Source organism: Phocoena phocoena, chromosome 9, assembly GCF_963924675.1.
Source record: "Phocoena phocoena chromosome 9, mPhoPho1.1, whole genome shotgun sequence".
Lineage (NCBI taxonomy): Eukaryota > Metazoa > Chordata > Mammalia > Artiodactyla > Phocoenidae > Phocoena > Phocoena phocoena.
The window spans coordinates 60,271,796-60,287,361 of record NC_089227.1 but is presented as its reverse complement, the minus strand read 5'-3'; the positions used below and the strand labels follow the sequence as shown (position 1 = coordinate 60,287,361).

The following is a 15,566-nucleotide window of genomic DNA, read 5'->3' as shown; positions in this document are numbered from 1 at the left end:
AGTCCCTTCTCCTCCAATCCCCTTCACTGTTTCTATCGCTATAAACGAGGTTTGTCTTTCCCAGAATTTGGCGTATAATCCTTTGTGTAAAAGGGGTTTGGCAAAATTTCTGTGTATGAAATAGTCAGGGTTTGCAGGCCATATGCAGACTCTCATACTCTGTTTTTTTAAACAATGCTTTGAAAATGCAAGTCGTCATTAGCTAGATAGTGGTACAAAAAACAATATGAAAGATGTTTCAAGTGTACTTAAAATGTATATACTCTTTGGTTATCAGGTATTCTATAAACGGTGAGTAAGTCGATTAACAGTGCTTATATCTTCAAATTCCTATTGATTCTTTTTTGTCTACTTGCTCTACTGATCACTGAGACAGGGGTGTAGAAATCGCCAACTGTGATGGTAGATTTGTCTAACTTTCCTTTCAGTTCTGTTACGTTTGCTTTATATATTTTGAGGTTGTTTTTAGTGGCATACAAGGTTAGAGGTGATGTGCCTTCTTGATGAATTGATCCCTTTACCATTATGAAATGCAACCTGGTAATTTTCCTTGTTGTGAAGTTTACTTTGCCTGATGTTAATAAGCCACTCCACCTTCTTGATTAATGTTTGTATGGGAAATATTTTTAAATTCTTTTCCTTTTAAGCCTATTTGTGTACAGGTATACCTTGTTTCATTGTGCTTCACTGATACCGCATTTTTTGCAAGTTGAAGGTTTATGGCCACCCAGCATCGATAAATCTCAGTGCTATTTCTCCAACAGCGTGTGCTCACTTCACGTCTCTGAGTCATATTTTGGTAATTCTCACAAAATTTCAAACTTTTTCATCATTATTATATTTGTTATGGTGATCTATGATCAGTGGTCTTTGACGTCACTAAAGATTTCAACTTGCTGAAGGCTCAGATGGTCGTTAGCATTTTTCAGAAATGAAGTACTTTTTAATTAAGGTATGTACATTGGTTTTTATTTTTTATTCTTTTGGCCACGCCGCACGGCATGTGGGATCTTAGTTCCCTGACCAGGGATCAAGCCCATGCTCCCTGCAGTGGAAGCATGGAGCCCTAATCACGGGACCACTAGGGAATTCCCTATTTTTTTTTTTTTTCTGTACGCGGGCCTCTCACTGTTGTGGCCTCTCCCGCTGCGGAGCACAGGCTCTGGACGCACAGGCTCAGCGGCCATGGCTCAAGGGCCCAGCTGCTCCGCGGCATGTGGGATCCTCCCGGACCGGGGCACAAACCCGTGTCCCCTGCATCGGCAGGCGGACTCTCAACCACTGCGCCAACAGGGAAGCCCCCTATTTTAAAAATATAACGGTTATCGCACACTTGATAGAGTAGGTTACAGTGTAAACATAAATTTTACATGCACTGGGAAACCAAAAAAAATTTGTGTGACTCACTTTATTGCAACATTCACTTTATTGCAGTGGTCTGGAACCGAACCCACAATATGTCCGAGGTATGCCCGTATATGACAGTTACAGTCAGTTTCCTGGAAACAGCATTTAACTGGGTCTCGAATCTTTTAACCAGTTTGACAGTTAAAAGCTATTAATTTGAGTGTTTACATCATTATATTTAATATAACTATCAATATTGTTGAGTTGAAATCTACCATTTCCTGAGTTATTTTCTATTGATCTCATCTGTTCGTGGTTCATTTTTCCTCTTCTCCTGTCTTTTTCTGGAGCACTTTTTAATTATTCTATTTTAGCCCTCTCATTGGGTTATTAGTTATATCCCTTTGGTTTCTGTGTGTTTTATCCAGGCAATTGCTCTGGAGTTTACGGTATGTCCTTTTCTAAACTTACCATGGTGTACCTCCACGTGTAATGTACACACCTCAAAACAGTATACATATTCTTACATATTCCCAAGTCTTCGCTCCCATCCTTTGGGCTACTGATGTCATACATTTTACTTCTACATATTATAAATTTCACAATACATTGTTATTGTTTTTGCTTTAAACAACCCATTATCTTTTTAAGAAATTAAGAGATGTCATTTTAAAGAAATGAAAGAAAACGTTACTCATATTCACCCACATATTTATCATTTCTAGAGCTCTTAATTTCTTTGGGTAGCTCTAAATTTCCACACTTCTGCCTGAAGGACTTTCTTTTTTTTTTTTTTTTTTTTTTGCGGTACGCGGGCCTCTCACTGTCGTGGCCTCTCCCGTTGCGGAGCACAGGCTCCGGACGTGCAGGCTCAATGGCCATGGCTCAGGGGCCCGGCCACTCCACGGCATGTGGGATCTTCCCGGACCGGGGCACGAACCCGTGTCCCCTGCATCGGCAGGCAGACTCTCAACCACTGCGCCACCAGGGAAGCCCCTGAAGGACTTTCTTTAACATTTCTTGCAGTGTAGGTCTGGCTGGCAATGTATCCTCTTGAGTTTTTTGTCTGAAAATATTTTCTCTTCATTTTTGAAAGATATTTTTGCTGGGTATATGGCTTTTGTCTGTAAGCACTTAAAAAGATTTCATTCTATTGTATTGTGGGTAGGTACACACAATTTCATTTGAGATACTGCCTCTAGATGTTCTATTTGGTTCTTTTTTACATATACATTCCCATTTCTCTCCTCATATGTTCATGTTTTCTCTTAACATCCTTGAGCACAGGAAGCATATTTATAGTAACTGTTGTTTCTTTAAAATTTATTTATTTTTGGCTGTGTTGGGTCTTCGTTGCTATGGGTTGGCTTTCTCCAGTTGCGGCGAGTGGGGGCTACTCTTCGCTGTGGTGCGCGTTCTTCTCATTGTAGTGGCTTCTCTTGTTGAGGAGCACAGGTTCTAGGTGCACAGGCTTTAGTAGTTGTGGCACGAGGGCTCAATAGTTGTGGCTCACAGGCTTACTTGCTCCGCGGCATGTGGGATCTTCCCGGACCAGGGGTCGAACCCGTCTCCCCTGCACTGGCAGGCGGATTCTCAACAACTGTGCCACCAGGGAAGCCCTTATAATAACTGTTTTAACATCCTTCTGTATTACTTTCATCACGTTTGTCATTTCTGGGTGTTCCTTTTGACTGATTTTTCTCCTCTTTATGAGTCATATTTTCATGCTTTCTCATATGTCTAGAAATTTTTTAGTATTTGCCAGACACAGTAAATTTTACATTGTTTAGTGATGGATTTTGTTGAATTCCTTTAAAGATTCTTCTCTATCATTTTTACATTTATACTTACAACAATTACACAGACGACTCCAAAGTTCAAAAAAAGAGCACTGACTTAAGAGATAGATGTAGTTTCTAATTACCTTGGATAAGTCTCCTCCTCTAAGAAAGTTATTGGGGAAAAAAAAAATCTTTATAGTCCATATCAAGTCTATTTCCAGGCCATAATGCCAAAATCTAGACAAACACAGTCCTTTAAATGTAGCCAAGAGATAGTACTTACCTGCAAAACATTTCTAAAGAAACTCATCTCACCCTAACTTTCAAAACCTGGCAGAGAAGACATAGCTGACTGGAGCCCATGTAAAAGTACACATCTTAAATCTTACCCTTTTTCATTCAGTAGTTTCTCCATTTCTGTAATGTAACACTCATCACAAATGGCAAGGTACTCCATCACCAGCTTTGCATCCTTCTTATATGCCTTGCCAATTGCTCCCTTATTAGGTTCAAACTGAACAACATTGACTGTTTTGTATGAAGTAGTCAAGGAATACAAAACTACAGAACTGCCTTCGTATTTCGGGAAATGATCTTGAGGACAAGCCATCATCGACTTAAAACAACTATCAGTTCCCCATTGGTGTCCGAGATCCTCTATATGCTGATTTCCAGTGCAAGATGAAACAACCACCCACAAAATCATTCAGATAAACCTCAGTCAAAATAAGTAAACATCATCAAGAAAGACTTTTTCAAAGTTACAGTGAGATAAAGGGATATTATCTAATCAGCAGTATAACCCAATACATAGCATAATAACCTCTGAAAACAATTCATTCATTTCTCAAATGTCTCAACACGACAGGCTCTATTTCCTGTCCCTGGCCTAGCCCTTAGATCAGCTCACAATCTCACTGGCTTGTAAAAGAAGAAAATTTCTCCTTTGATAATCTACAGATCAAGTGAACTAAATTATTTCATCTACCATAAAAGTCACTCAGCTTTTAATAGAGAAAGTATTCACCAGGCGCCCTTTAATTAAAGAGCATGTATGTAGATGAAGGTGTGGGAAATGGCTGAGAAAAATTGGTCAACATCCTGAAAGACATACAGAGCATTTTTCTTTCAAGGACTAGACACTGAGCGGGCACATGTCAGATTACAAGTAAAGAGAATAGGAAAGGAGCAATGAGATGGGTAAAATAATAGGTTTAAATAGTGCACAAACATCTCAGTTTATCCACAGAACAAGGTATAGACTTGGACTTATCCATTTCCAAGATGTTTACACTGTAGTCCTGAGCTGCTGAAGTGACCAGAAAGGATATGGGCTCTTTCAGAGGCTTCTCAGCTACGAGTGGGACTTTGGTGGCTCTCGCATGACAAGAAAGGTCATAACAGGAACGGTCAGCACAACCGACAATCTCAATCCAGCCCTAAGAAGACACGATAAAGAAAAACATTTGTAAGTCACACAAGGTTCATTCACAAATGCATGTGGATTATAGGTAACTCTTTCACATACTCAAGAATAATTCAATTATAGAATCTCCACTCAACTTTTATAAATGTTTGAAATGGGAATAGTCTTATACATCGGGTAGCAACACCCTTACAAAATATAATTCACACATGTACACAAAGTAGTCTTTTCATTTTCTGGACAGAAATATTTTGCCATATTGTGAATGTGGGGTAAACTAATATTTTCTAGGATTTGGTTATGGAAATAAAATGTGAACCAAGACAAAACTGGCAGATCTGTTTCAAATTTGTGACCAGGATTCAAAATGAATCTGGCAGAAACCGCTAGGGCAACACTGTGTTACATAAGGGGCTTTAGCATCCATGGATTTTGGCAAACTTGCAGGGGGGTTCCTGGATAATGATCCCCGACAGATACCGAGGGACCACTGTAATGGTTCTTCCCCCCTCACACTCATACATTTATGTTGTTAAAACTCTGGCTCAAATCAAAGAAGTAAAACCTGCAAAGTCATTCTTCTCTGTGCACTTTTAAGAACTGCCAAAGAGAAGGGCATGGCTATTTCGGAAGAGCCCTACACTAGGCAAGTAAATCACATCCCTGGCCAGAATTCGACCTCCTGAATTCCAGAGCGCACACAACAGCACATTCCCAGAGACTTCCTAGCGCCACACACACGAAGGGTTGAGGGGTCAACCAAGATCCCTTTTGTGAGTCCACACAGAACATATGCACCCACAAATCTAAACCTGGTGCTCACCTCAAAAAAAAGTTTGTGGAGAAGGAAAACAGGAAGAAAAACTTTCATGATCTTTTAAAAGCATGGAAGATAGTTAAGAGGAGGAAGTACTTCACCAGTCTTTACCACACATAACAACAGTTCATGGGTTAGTGACCCCATCAGTCACCTGAAAATCCCTTTAGGGTTCAGAGACCAACACAGGTGACAAAAAATAAGGTCAACAGCAGCAGGTGGGAAGGCAAGGATTCACCAAGGGGATTAGCAACGTGAGAAGAGGAGATATTACAACAGAAATCATGACATTACAATAAAAGAGCAGCAGAAATAAGAACATGCTATTATGATGCTGTGGTGATGGTAAGTCTGAACATAGGTGACAAAGTTACGAAGGACAACATGTGTGCAGGGAAATCCGTCGGGAGTTAGTTATATCACAGCATGCCCCGCACCTACGTCACTCAGGTTCGTAACTCTTCGCCAGAAGACTCTTATGAGAAATTACAAAGAAAACAATATAGTGGGCATGCATTTTTCTGAACCATTAAAAAGGAAAGAGGGGCTTCCCTGGTGGCGCAGTGGTTGAGAATCTGCCTGCCAATGCAGGGGACATGGGTTCGAGCCCTGGTCTGGGAAGATTCCACATGCCGCGGAGCAACTGGGCCCGTGAGCCACAACTACTGAGCCTGCGCGTCTGGAGCCTGTGCTCTGCAACAAGAGAGGCCAAGATAGTGAGAGGCCCATGCACCGTGATGGAGTGGCCCCCGCTCGCCACAACTAGAGAAAGCCCTCACACAGAAACGAAGACCCAACACAGCCAAAAATAAATAAATAAATTAATTAATTAAAAAAAAAAAAAAAGGAAAGAAAGGTGGTTCTCTGGTGGCCTAGTGGTTGGGATTCTGGGCTTTCACTGCTGGGGCCTGGGTTCAATCCCTGGTTGGGGAACTGAGATCCCTCAAGCCCCGCTGTGTGGCCAAAAAAAATTTTTTTAATTAAAAAAAAAAAAAGGAAAGAAAAAGAAATATAATAGATTACGATGCATCACAAGAAGGAGGAAATGAATAGAGTGCTAACGCATCCCATCAGCCTTGAAGGGTAAACACAATGGACAGAGGACAGATGCTCAAAATGGAAAAAGGAACTTTTTCTACGTTGCTATTTCATTGTTTTATTGACTTTCTCTCTCTAAGATGTTTTGCAAAAACTGTTAAGTAGATTCTGAAGGGTGTATTTAAGTGTTAACACCCAATAATACAGCCAGCCCTCTGTATCTGTGGGTTCCGCATCTGCGGATTCAACCAACTGTGAATGAAACCTACTCAGAAAAAAAATTCTGGAAAGTTCCAAAAAGCAAAACCTAAATTTGCTGCGAATCTGGCAACTATTGGTGTAGCGTTTACATTGTGTTCGGTATTATAAGTAACCCAAAGATGATTTAAAGTATACGGGAGGATGTGCATAGGGTCTATGCAGATACTAAGCCATTTTATATAAGAAACTTGAGCATCCAGGATTTTGGTGTCCGTGGGGATTGTGGAACCAAGCCTCAGCAGACACCAAGGGATGACGGTATTCCCTCTGTATGAAGTGTCTACTGCTCTCAAAACTTGGCATCAGATAGCTGTACTAAACACACAGCTCAGCCAGCCACAAATGTGGGCATTTGTGCTCAATTCAGTTTCCTACCCAACAAAAGAAAACTCAATGAAGAACAGGTACTGTTTCGGTCACAGAATAAAACTTAATAACAGCATTACTACCACAGGGGTGGCAGGTTCCATTTCTGGTTAACGCCTAAGTTACTTTTCAAAAGCAAAGTGTTTTCAAAAATTCTTAAGAACCTGTTATTTGAATAAGAACAAAAGAGGTAAAAAGCTTAGTTAAGTAGATATCTAGTTAGTCCTTCTCATGAATACTTACTTTTGCCTTTAATCAAAAGAGTTTGGGAAAATTCAACCACCACAACTACTAAGCTTTCCAAGCACAAGCTACCACATGGGGTATTTCAAATAAAAAGGCAAATATAGAACTCATATAAGCTCAGAAACCCCAACACTTAACAACAACAAAAAAATAGGAATTAAAGAAAAAAGCTTAAAAACATGTAACTTGATCCTTTGACAGTCACTAAAGATGTCAACTAGTATGTCTATGCCCTTAAACATATAAATAACATGCTCATTATCGTTTACTAAAGACGTCAATGAACATATTTACGTACTGAAAGGTGACACTACAAAAACACGCCTAAGAATGGTAGACAACAACTTTGGGATCGTGGTTGCCTCTGAGCAGAGAGAGGAAAAGGGTGGAACATTAGCTATATCAGTCACTTTTTTATTAAAAAAATAAAATATGAAGCACACAAAAAGAAAAAATTAAAGGCTTTAAAGGAGTTCTCCCCTCTCCTTAGAAGTCTGTTACTCCGGAGCTTCTGGTTTTGTTTTAGTCCAGTCTTCCAATGACCTTACACAAAACATTGTAGCCTAATCTCAAAGCTAGGCCCACATTTCTGTTTTTAAATTTTTTTCTTAATTCTTTTAGATTTAGGTATAATTAACATGTAAGATTATATTAGTTTCAGGTGTACAGCATAATGATTCGATATTTGTATATACTGCAAAATGATCACCACAGTAAGTCTAGGTGACATCCGTCACCACACACAGTTACAATCTTTTTTTTCTTGTGATGAGAACTTTTAAGATCTACTCTCTAAGCAAATTTCAAATATATAATACAGTACTATTAACTATAGTTACCATGCTGTACATTACATCCTCAGGGCTTATTAGGCTCACATTTTCTGATCTCTCATCCTTGAGGGTTTGGCCACAGCTCACAGTGACACTCAGGAAAGGATGAGCAGGAATGCAGTAGGGTTTATGAAAGCAGTGTAGCACAATGGTTAAGAGCAGGGGCCTGGAGTCAGATAGCCCTGGCTCACATCCCAGCTCCACCACTCACTAGCTGTGAGACTCGGGCAAATTACCTAACCTCTCAGCACTTCAGTTTCCTCAGAAATAGGACCAATGCACAGAATTACTGTGATAATAATAATACACTTAGAACGGTATACAGCCCTTAACAGTTCGAAATGTTAAATGAACAAACAAATGAAATGTAGATTCAGAATCTAAATTGAGATAGCAAGAATTTGTGTCCAGGACTTCCCTGGTGGCGCAGTGGTTAAGAATCTGCCTGCCAACACAGGGGACACGGGTTTGAGCCCTGGTCTGGGAAGATCCCACACACCGCGGAGCAACTAAGCCCGTGTGCCACAACTACTGTGTCTGAACTCTAGAGCCTGTGAGCCACAACTACTGAGCCCACGTGCCAAAACTACTGAAGCCTGCGCGCGTAGAGCCTCTGCTCCGCAACAAGAGAAGCCACCGCAATGAGAAGCCTGCGCACTGCAATGAAGAGTAGCCCCCGCTCGCCGCAACTAGAGAAAAGCCCGCGCGCAGCAATGAAGACCCAACGCAGCCAATAAATAAATAAATAAATAAAATAAATCTATTAAAAAAAAGAGAATTTGTGTCCAGTTTAGCTTGAAATCTTCTCATACAAAACAGAATATAGTTTATTGGCTTAATTTGAAAATGAAAAGAAATTCCAGAAAATGTAATACGTTTTGAAGTTAATGATCACCTACAATCCAAAAATAATTACCACTATCATTTTAGCATATGTCAAGTAAGCTTGTGAAGAAAGTAAAGTAACAAGAAAAACCTAACAGATTCTTTCCTAATTCCACAAAGGAAAGAGAATATATTAAAGACAATATCAGTAACAGCCACTACAGGTATGTGCATATCATTATGCATGTACACATGTGTATATGTTTGTAAAGCATATAAAGTTATCTTGAATAGGGGTTGACAAACCAAGGCTCATAGGCTAAGAATGGTTTTTAGATTTTTAAAGGGTTGTTAAACGAAAACAAAAAACAAAACCCCCCAACCAAGAAGAGAGGCAACAGAGATCCACAAAGCCTAAAATATTTACTATATTTACTAAAGAAAACATTTGTTCATGCCTGATCTAGAAAAGAGACCTGAAACACTTCTGGGGAGCATACAATAGGAAGTTTCACTTTCTACATAACACACTTAAGAATTATTTTTTGCTTTCTGTTTTACAAAAAAGGGTCATCATTTTTTTAATGACTTTTATTTTTAATTAAAAAAAATGTATCCATTAAAAGGAAGTCACTTTAAAAAGTAAAAAGTGCAACCAAGGACATGTGGGAACCATGGACTCCTGGGCTTAAGTCTCCATATGGGTGAGAAGCCTCCCTAGCACCAAACGAGGGAGACGCCAGAAGGCTCTTGGCCCCCTTGCTTTGGATGCCACCCTGTTCCCACGGCCACCAATGCAGGAAGCATCTCCTATATCCAAATGCCTTTCAATCCTAAGCTTCAGCACTAATGTTCATGTTTGAGGGTTGGGGGTGGGAAGCAACAGTGAAGAGGTAACCTGGAGGTCTTCTCTGAATTATTATTAAATATACAGAATTTGAGAGAAGGTAGTTCCTAAACAAGAGATCAGAATCTACTCGTCTATCCCCAAATCCACCAAGTAACTCTCGAAACTAAGAGCAGTATGACCTTCTTCACTCAGCCTCACCACCACTTCCAACGTTTGCTGGGGTCCTTGTCAGGAAGAAGGCCACCCCATCTCAGCTGCACTCAGCGATATTACCAATCACACTGCCCACACCAGGAAAGGACACACCAGCACTGCCCCATCAGTGGCCTTCTCTCGCTCTCTCTCACTCTTACTCTCTCTGTAAAAGCTATCCAAGTCTACAAAGGGCTTCTGGGACACAAGAGGAGCCCCCCACTTTTGAGAGCACAAGGGGGCAACTACTTTTTCCATTTAGCTCAGGAAGAAATCTTTTTTTTGCTTTTTGTTCCACTCTGACATGAAGCACGCAAAAGGCAACTCTGATATCCATGCTTCTAGGTTAACAATGTGAAAATCACATGGTAAAAACCATTGCATCCTACTTACGTAGGATGTTTTGGATTCGGCATCCCAACAGTCACAGGCATAATGGGCCATCTCGTTCTCCATGTGCTGTCGGAAGCGGAGCTTATCTGGAGATACACCAACCTTCACGAGGTAGAGGTAGATGCGGCCAATGAAATAGCCTAATACTGAGTTGTTAATCACGCCCTAAAAATAAATGAATAAACAAATAAGTAGATAAATAGGCAAGCAGCACGCAAGCAAGCATGGAGGAACGAACACAAACACAAACATCAATGCTTTTGAAGGCCAAGGTACCATTTTCCATCGAGTTATTCATCATCTACTGAAACAATTTTGAAACACAAGGTAAGCTAATTTATCCAGCTTTCAGAACAATCTTAAATACCCAAAATGTGATCTTGGCTATTTTCAAAAGGTTTAACTGTCAAGATAACAAGCAGATAATAATGGCGTCATTCAAAATCTTTCTACCATACTCACTGGGTCAGCAAAAATTCAGCCTAATACCTCATATCTTCTAAATCTACAGTGCTAAAAATGACATTCATAATAATGATCCTAAGGAATTGTAAATATATTCCTTCTGAATTAGCAAAAGTCATAAGACATGTTGAGGGGATTTTTTTTTTTTTTTTTTTTAACATCTTTATTGGGGTCTAATTGCTTTACAATGGTGTGTTAGTTTCTGATTTATAACAAAGTGAATCAGCTATACATATACATGTGCTCCCATGTGTCTTCCCTCCTGCATCTCCCTCCCTCCCACTCTCCCCCTCCCACCCCTCCAGGCTGTCCCAAAGCCCCAAGCTAATATCCCTGTGCCTTGCGGCTGCTTCCCCCCAGCTATCCACCCCACCACGTTTGTTAGTGTGTATATGTCCATGACTCTCTCTCGCCCTGTCAAAACTCACCCTTCCCCCTCCCCATATCCCCAAGTCCGCTCTCCAGTAGGTCTGCGCCTCCATTCCTGTCTTATCCCTAGGTTCTTCATGACATTTTTTCCCCTCAAATTCCATATATATGTGTTAGCATACGGTATCTGTCTTTGTCTTTCTGACTTACTTCACTCTGTATGACAGACTCTAGGTCTATCCATCTCATTACAAATATCTCAATTTCATTTCTTTTTAAGGCTGAGTAATATTCCATTGTGTATATGTGCCACATCTTCTTTATCCATTCGTCCGATGATGGGCGCTTAGGTTCTTTCCATCTCCGGGCTATTGTAAATAGAGCTGCAATGAACATTTTGGTACATGACTCCTTTTGAATTTTGGTTTTCTCAGGGTATATGCCCAGTAGTGGGATTGCTGGGTCATATGGTAATTCTATTTGTAGTTTTTTAAGGAACCTCCATACTGTTCTCCATAGTGGCTGAACCAATTCACATTCCCACCAGCAGTGCAAGAGTGTCCCCTTTTCTCCACACCCTCTCCAGCATTTATTGTTTCTAGATTTTTTGATGATGGCCATTCTGACTGGTGTGAGATGATATCTCATTGTAGTTTTGATTTGCATTTCTCTAATGATTAATGATGTTGAGCATTCTTTCATGTGTTTGTTGGCATTCTGTATATCTTCTTTGGAGAAATGTCTGTTTAGGTCTTCTGCCCATTTTTGGATGGGGTTGTTTGTTTTTTTGTTATTGAGCTGCATGAGCTGCTTGTAAATTTTGGAGATTAATCCTTTGTCAGTTGCTTCATTTGCAAATGTTTTCTCCCATTCTGAGGGTTGTCTTTTGGTCTTGATTATGGTTTCCTTTGCTGTGCAAAAGCTTTGAAGTTTCATTAGGTCCCATTTGTTTATTTTTGTTTTTATTTCCATTACTCTAGGAGGTGGGTCAGAAAGGATCTTGCTGTGATTTATGTCATAGAGTGTTCTTCCTATGTTTTCCTCTAAGAGTTTGATAGTTTCTGGCCTTACATTTAGGTCTTTAATCCATTTTGAGTTTATTTTTGTGTATGGTGTTAGGGAGTGATCTAATCTCATACTTTTACATGTACCTGTCCAGTTTTCCCAGCACCATTTATTGAAGAGGCTGTCCTTTCTCCACTGTACATTCCTGCCTCCTTTATCAAAGATAAGGTGTCCATATGTGCATGGGTTTATCTCTGGGCTTTCTATCCTGTTCCACTGATCTATCTTTCTGTTTTTGTGCCAGTACCATACTGTCTTGATTACTGTTGCTTTGTAGTATAGTCTGAAGTCAGGGAGCCTGATTCCTCCAGCTCCTTTTTTCGTTCTCAAAATTGCTTTGGCTATTCGGGGTCTTTTGTGTTTCCATACAAATTGCGAAATTTTTTGTTCTAGTTCTGTGAAAAATGCCAGTGGTAGTTTAATAGGGATTGCATTGAATCTGTAGATTGCTTTGGGTAGTAGAGTCATTTTCACAATGTTGATTCTTCCAATCCAAGAACATGGTATATCTCTCCATCTATTTGTATCATCTTTAATTTCTTTCATCAGTGTCTTATAATTTTCTGCATACAGGTCTTTCGTATCCTTAGGTAGGTTTATTCCTAGATATTTTATTCGTTTTGTTGCAATGGTAAATGGGAGTGTTTTCTTGATTTCACTTTCAGATTTTTCATCATTAGTATATAGGAATGCCAGAGATTTCTGTGCATTAATTTTGTATCCTGCTACTTTACCAAATTCATTGATTAGCTCTAGTAGTTTTCTGGTAGCATCTTTAGGATTCTCTATGTATAGTATCATGTCATCTGCAAACAGTGACAGCTTTACTTCTTCTTTTCCGATGTGGATTCCTTTTATTTCCTTTTCTTCTCTGATTGCTGTGGCTAAAACTTCCAAAACTATGTTGAATAAGAGTGGTGAGAGTGGGCAACCTTGTCTTGTTCCTGATCTTAGTGGAAATGCTTTCAGTTTTTCACCATTGAAGATGATGTTTGCTGTGGGCTTGTCATATATGGCCTTTATTATGTTGAGGAAAGTTCCCTCTATGCCCACTTTCTGGATTGAGGGGATTTTAACGTACTCTCACCCACTGAAATTTGTGAATCCCATATAGTATATGTAATCTTATATTTTTAGTACAGAAGGATCTTAGAAATCGTCTAGCCCCATCTCCTAGTCCCTGCAGGGCTCTTTTCTGCAAAACAACTGACAAGTTATCACTCAGCCTCTACTTGAATATTTTCAGACAGGAAGCTCATTGTTCCCAGGGCAATTCATTCCACTATTAGGCAGCAGCTACTGTTGGAATGTTTTCACTCACTTATTTCTCCAAGCAAATAATCAGAGAAATTCTATTACAGGCAAGGCCTTACCCCAATTGCTATGGGTAATGCAGAAGAGTTTAAAATCCAGAGGGCTTGCTTTCTGTGAGTAAAAATGTCTCCCCAAAAGTAGTATACACTGTTAAAAGTCAGATTGACGGGGCACAGTTCAAACCAAGAACTTTTTTCCAAGTGCTCTGCTAAACATATTTTTCATGTTAGCCCCAATGGTCCACACAGTGGCGTGTTCAGGTTAATTTCCTCCCACTATAATAGTGTGTAATAAATACTGTATAAAAACGCATACTGTAACAAAATAAAATGCCTGCCAAAATACAGTATTTTGTCATCCAGTACACAGAATTTGCTAAGTGCCGAAAACCTGGAATAGGTATAATCTAAATTAAGTTACCTATGGAATCTTACCTGTTCAACAGCATCTCCTAGGCGCATTTTCCGAGCAGACTGCCCGCTGACCTGGGCTTTCGCTGAATACAAATACAGGTGGAGGTCTGCCACATTCTGGAACTTGGGATGGTCTTTCTCACTGGGATCTACAAAGTGCTCAATTTCTGCCATTGTGAATTCTCTGAAAGCCAAAATATAAGGGATAAAAGTTACACACTTCACTATAAAAGACAATAAACAAAAGCCATTATTTTCAACTTCATTCTACAATGATATAGAACGATATGGAAAATAGTTTTTAGAGAACAGATTGATACAGTTTTTTAAAGTTAGGAAAACCTGAGCGAACATCAGACACAAAATGAGATACTGAATAATGGCTTCCAAATAAAATGATTTTCCTTAAAGCATTTCCTTAAAGCAAGTCTTTATAGATGTACACGAAATGAAGCTCCTGATTTACTTTTCATAGAATGGGAAATTAAAAGTGAATTGAAATTATCCTTTAGCTTTTATAACAGTGTGATTTCTTCCTTTTTCTTGCTCTGAACAAGTAAATGACTGCTAATGGCACCACACAGCTGGTGTCTTGAGAGTAGCAGCTTCTCAAATAAAGTGTTATTCAAGGCAGAGGACATAAGGCATGAATTGAAAAAGCTAACATCAAGCTAACTGCATGATGATGAAATAAGTAGGCACATAGTAATGGTTTCCCAAAGAGATTTCCCTGAATGGCAATTTAGTAGCTATTGGGTGGAAAAGAGTTTTAAGTTAATTTTAGGAGTCAAAATCAAGTCTCTATTCTTTAAAACACACACACAATTTACTAGTGCACTTTCATGATTATCTCAGATGTTTTAGAAGTAATGAAAAATTGCTTAAATGGTTCCTAAAAATACATGAAATGCATTGCGAAAGAGCTTTGATATTTTTTTCAATTTTATTTTTTAATGGTATCCCCTATTTGGTCCAGCAGCACCTATGTCTTGTCTTTCAACAGCTATCAAACATCTTCTGTGCGCATAGGAATATGAGAGAGAGAAGTATGATGTCTGTCCTCACACAGCTTCCAAGTGGGATGACAGCAACAGAACATCTAAAATGAAGGGCAGATCAAAATAAGGACCTTGTCCAGAATCCCCAAATCATCTGCTACCAAAGTCTTTCCATCTGTTCTGGAAGTAATCCCAGCTCAAAGACAGGAGATAGAAATCAACACTAATACTGATTGTATCAGCTGTCTGTTGTCTTTGAGTTCAGAGAGTCTACCTGGAACTCTGGAAATATAAAATAGACACAGGACTAGAAGACAGAGCCAGCCAATCAAAATAAAATTTAATTAAAAAAAAATTTCATATGAACAATCCAATGCTCCCAACCTAAATCAAAGGAATCATAGCTATACAAAGATGTATCACCTGATAACTCTATGTCAAGAAGAAACACTAGACAAACAAGTCCTAGCCCTACCATGAAACAAAAGCCATAGGGATACTGACTCGTGGAAGGATGAGTGGATTTCTAGCCAGGATCTTGCAGAGGCACGTGACAAAACCAACCAA

The 15,566-nt window shown here is 39.5% G+C and overlaps 1 protein-coding gene across 1 annotated transcript in view; it reads right to left on the bottom strand.

Annotated features, from left to right (window-relative positions):
- GARS1 (glycyl-tRNA synthetase 1) overlaps nt 1–15,566 on the bottom strand; it is a 43,016-nt gene that overhangs the window by 9,254 nt on the left and 18,196 nt on the right. The window contains exons 9-12 of the mRNA XM_065883458.1: nt 14,023–14,185; nt 10,376–10,540; nt 4,460–4,567; nt 3,518–3,663 (exon numbers count right to left, since the gene is read on the bottom strand). Of these exons, the coding sequence (XP_065739530.1) occupies nt 3,518–3,663; nt 4,460–4,567; nt 10,376–10,540; nt 14,023–14,185 (582 nt within the window). The remainder of the gene's footprint in view (nt 1–3,517; nt 3,664–4,459; nt 4,568–10,375; nt 10,541–14,022; nt 14,186–15,566) is intronic.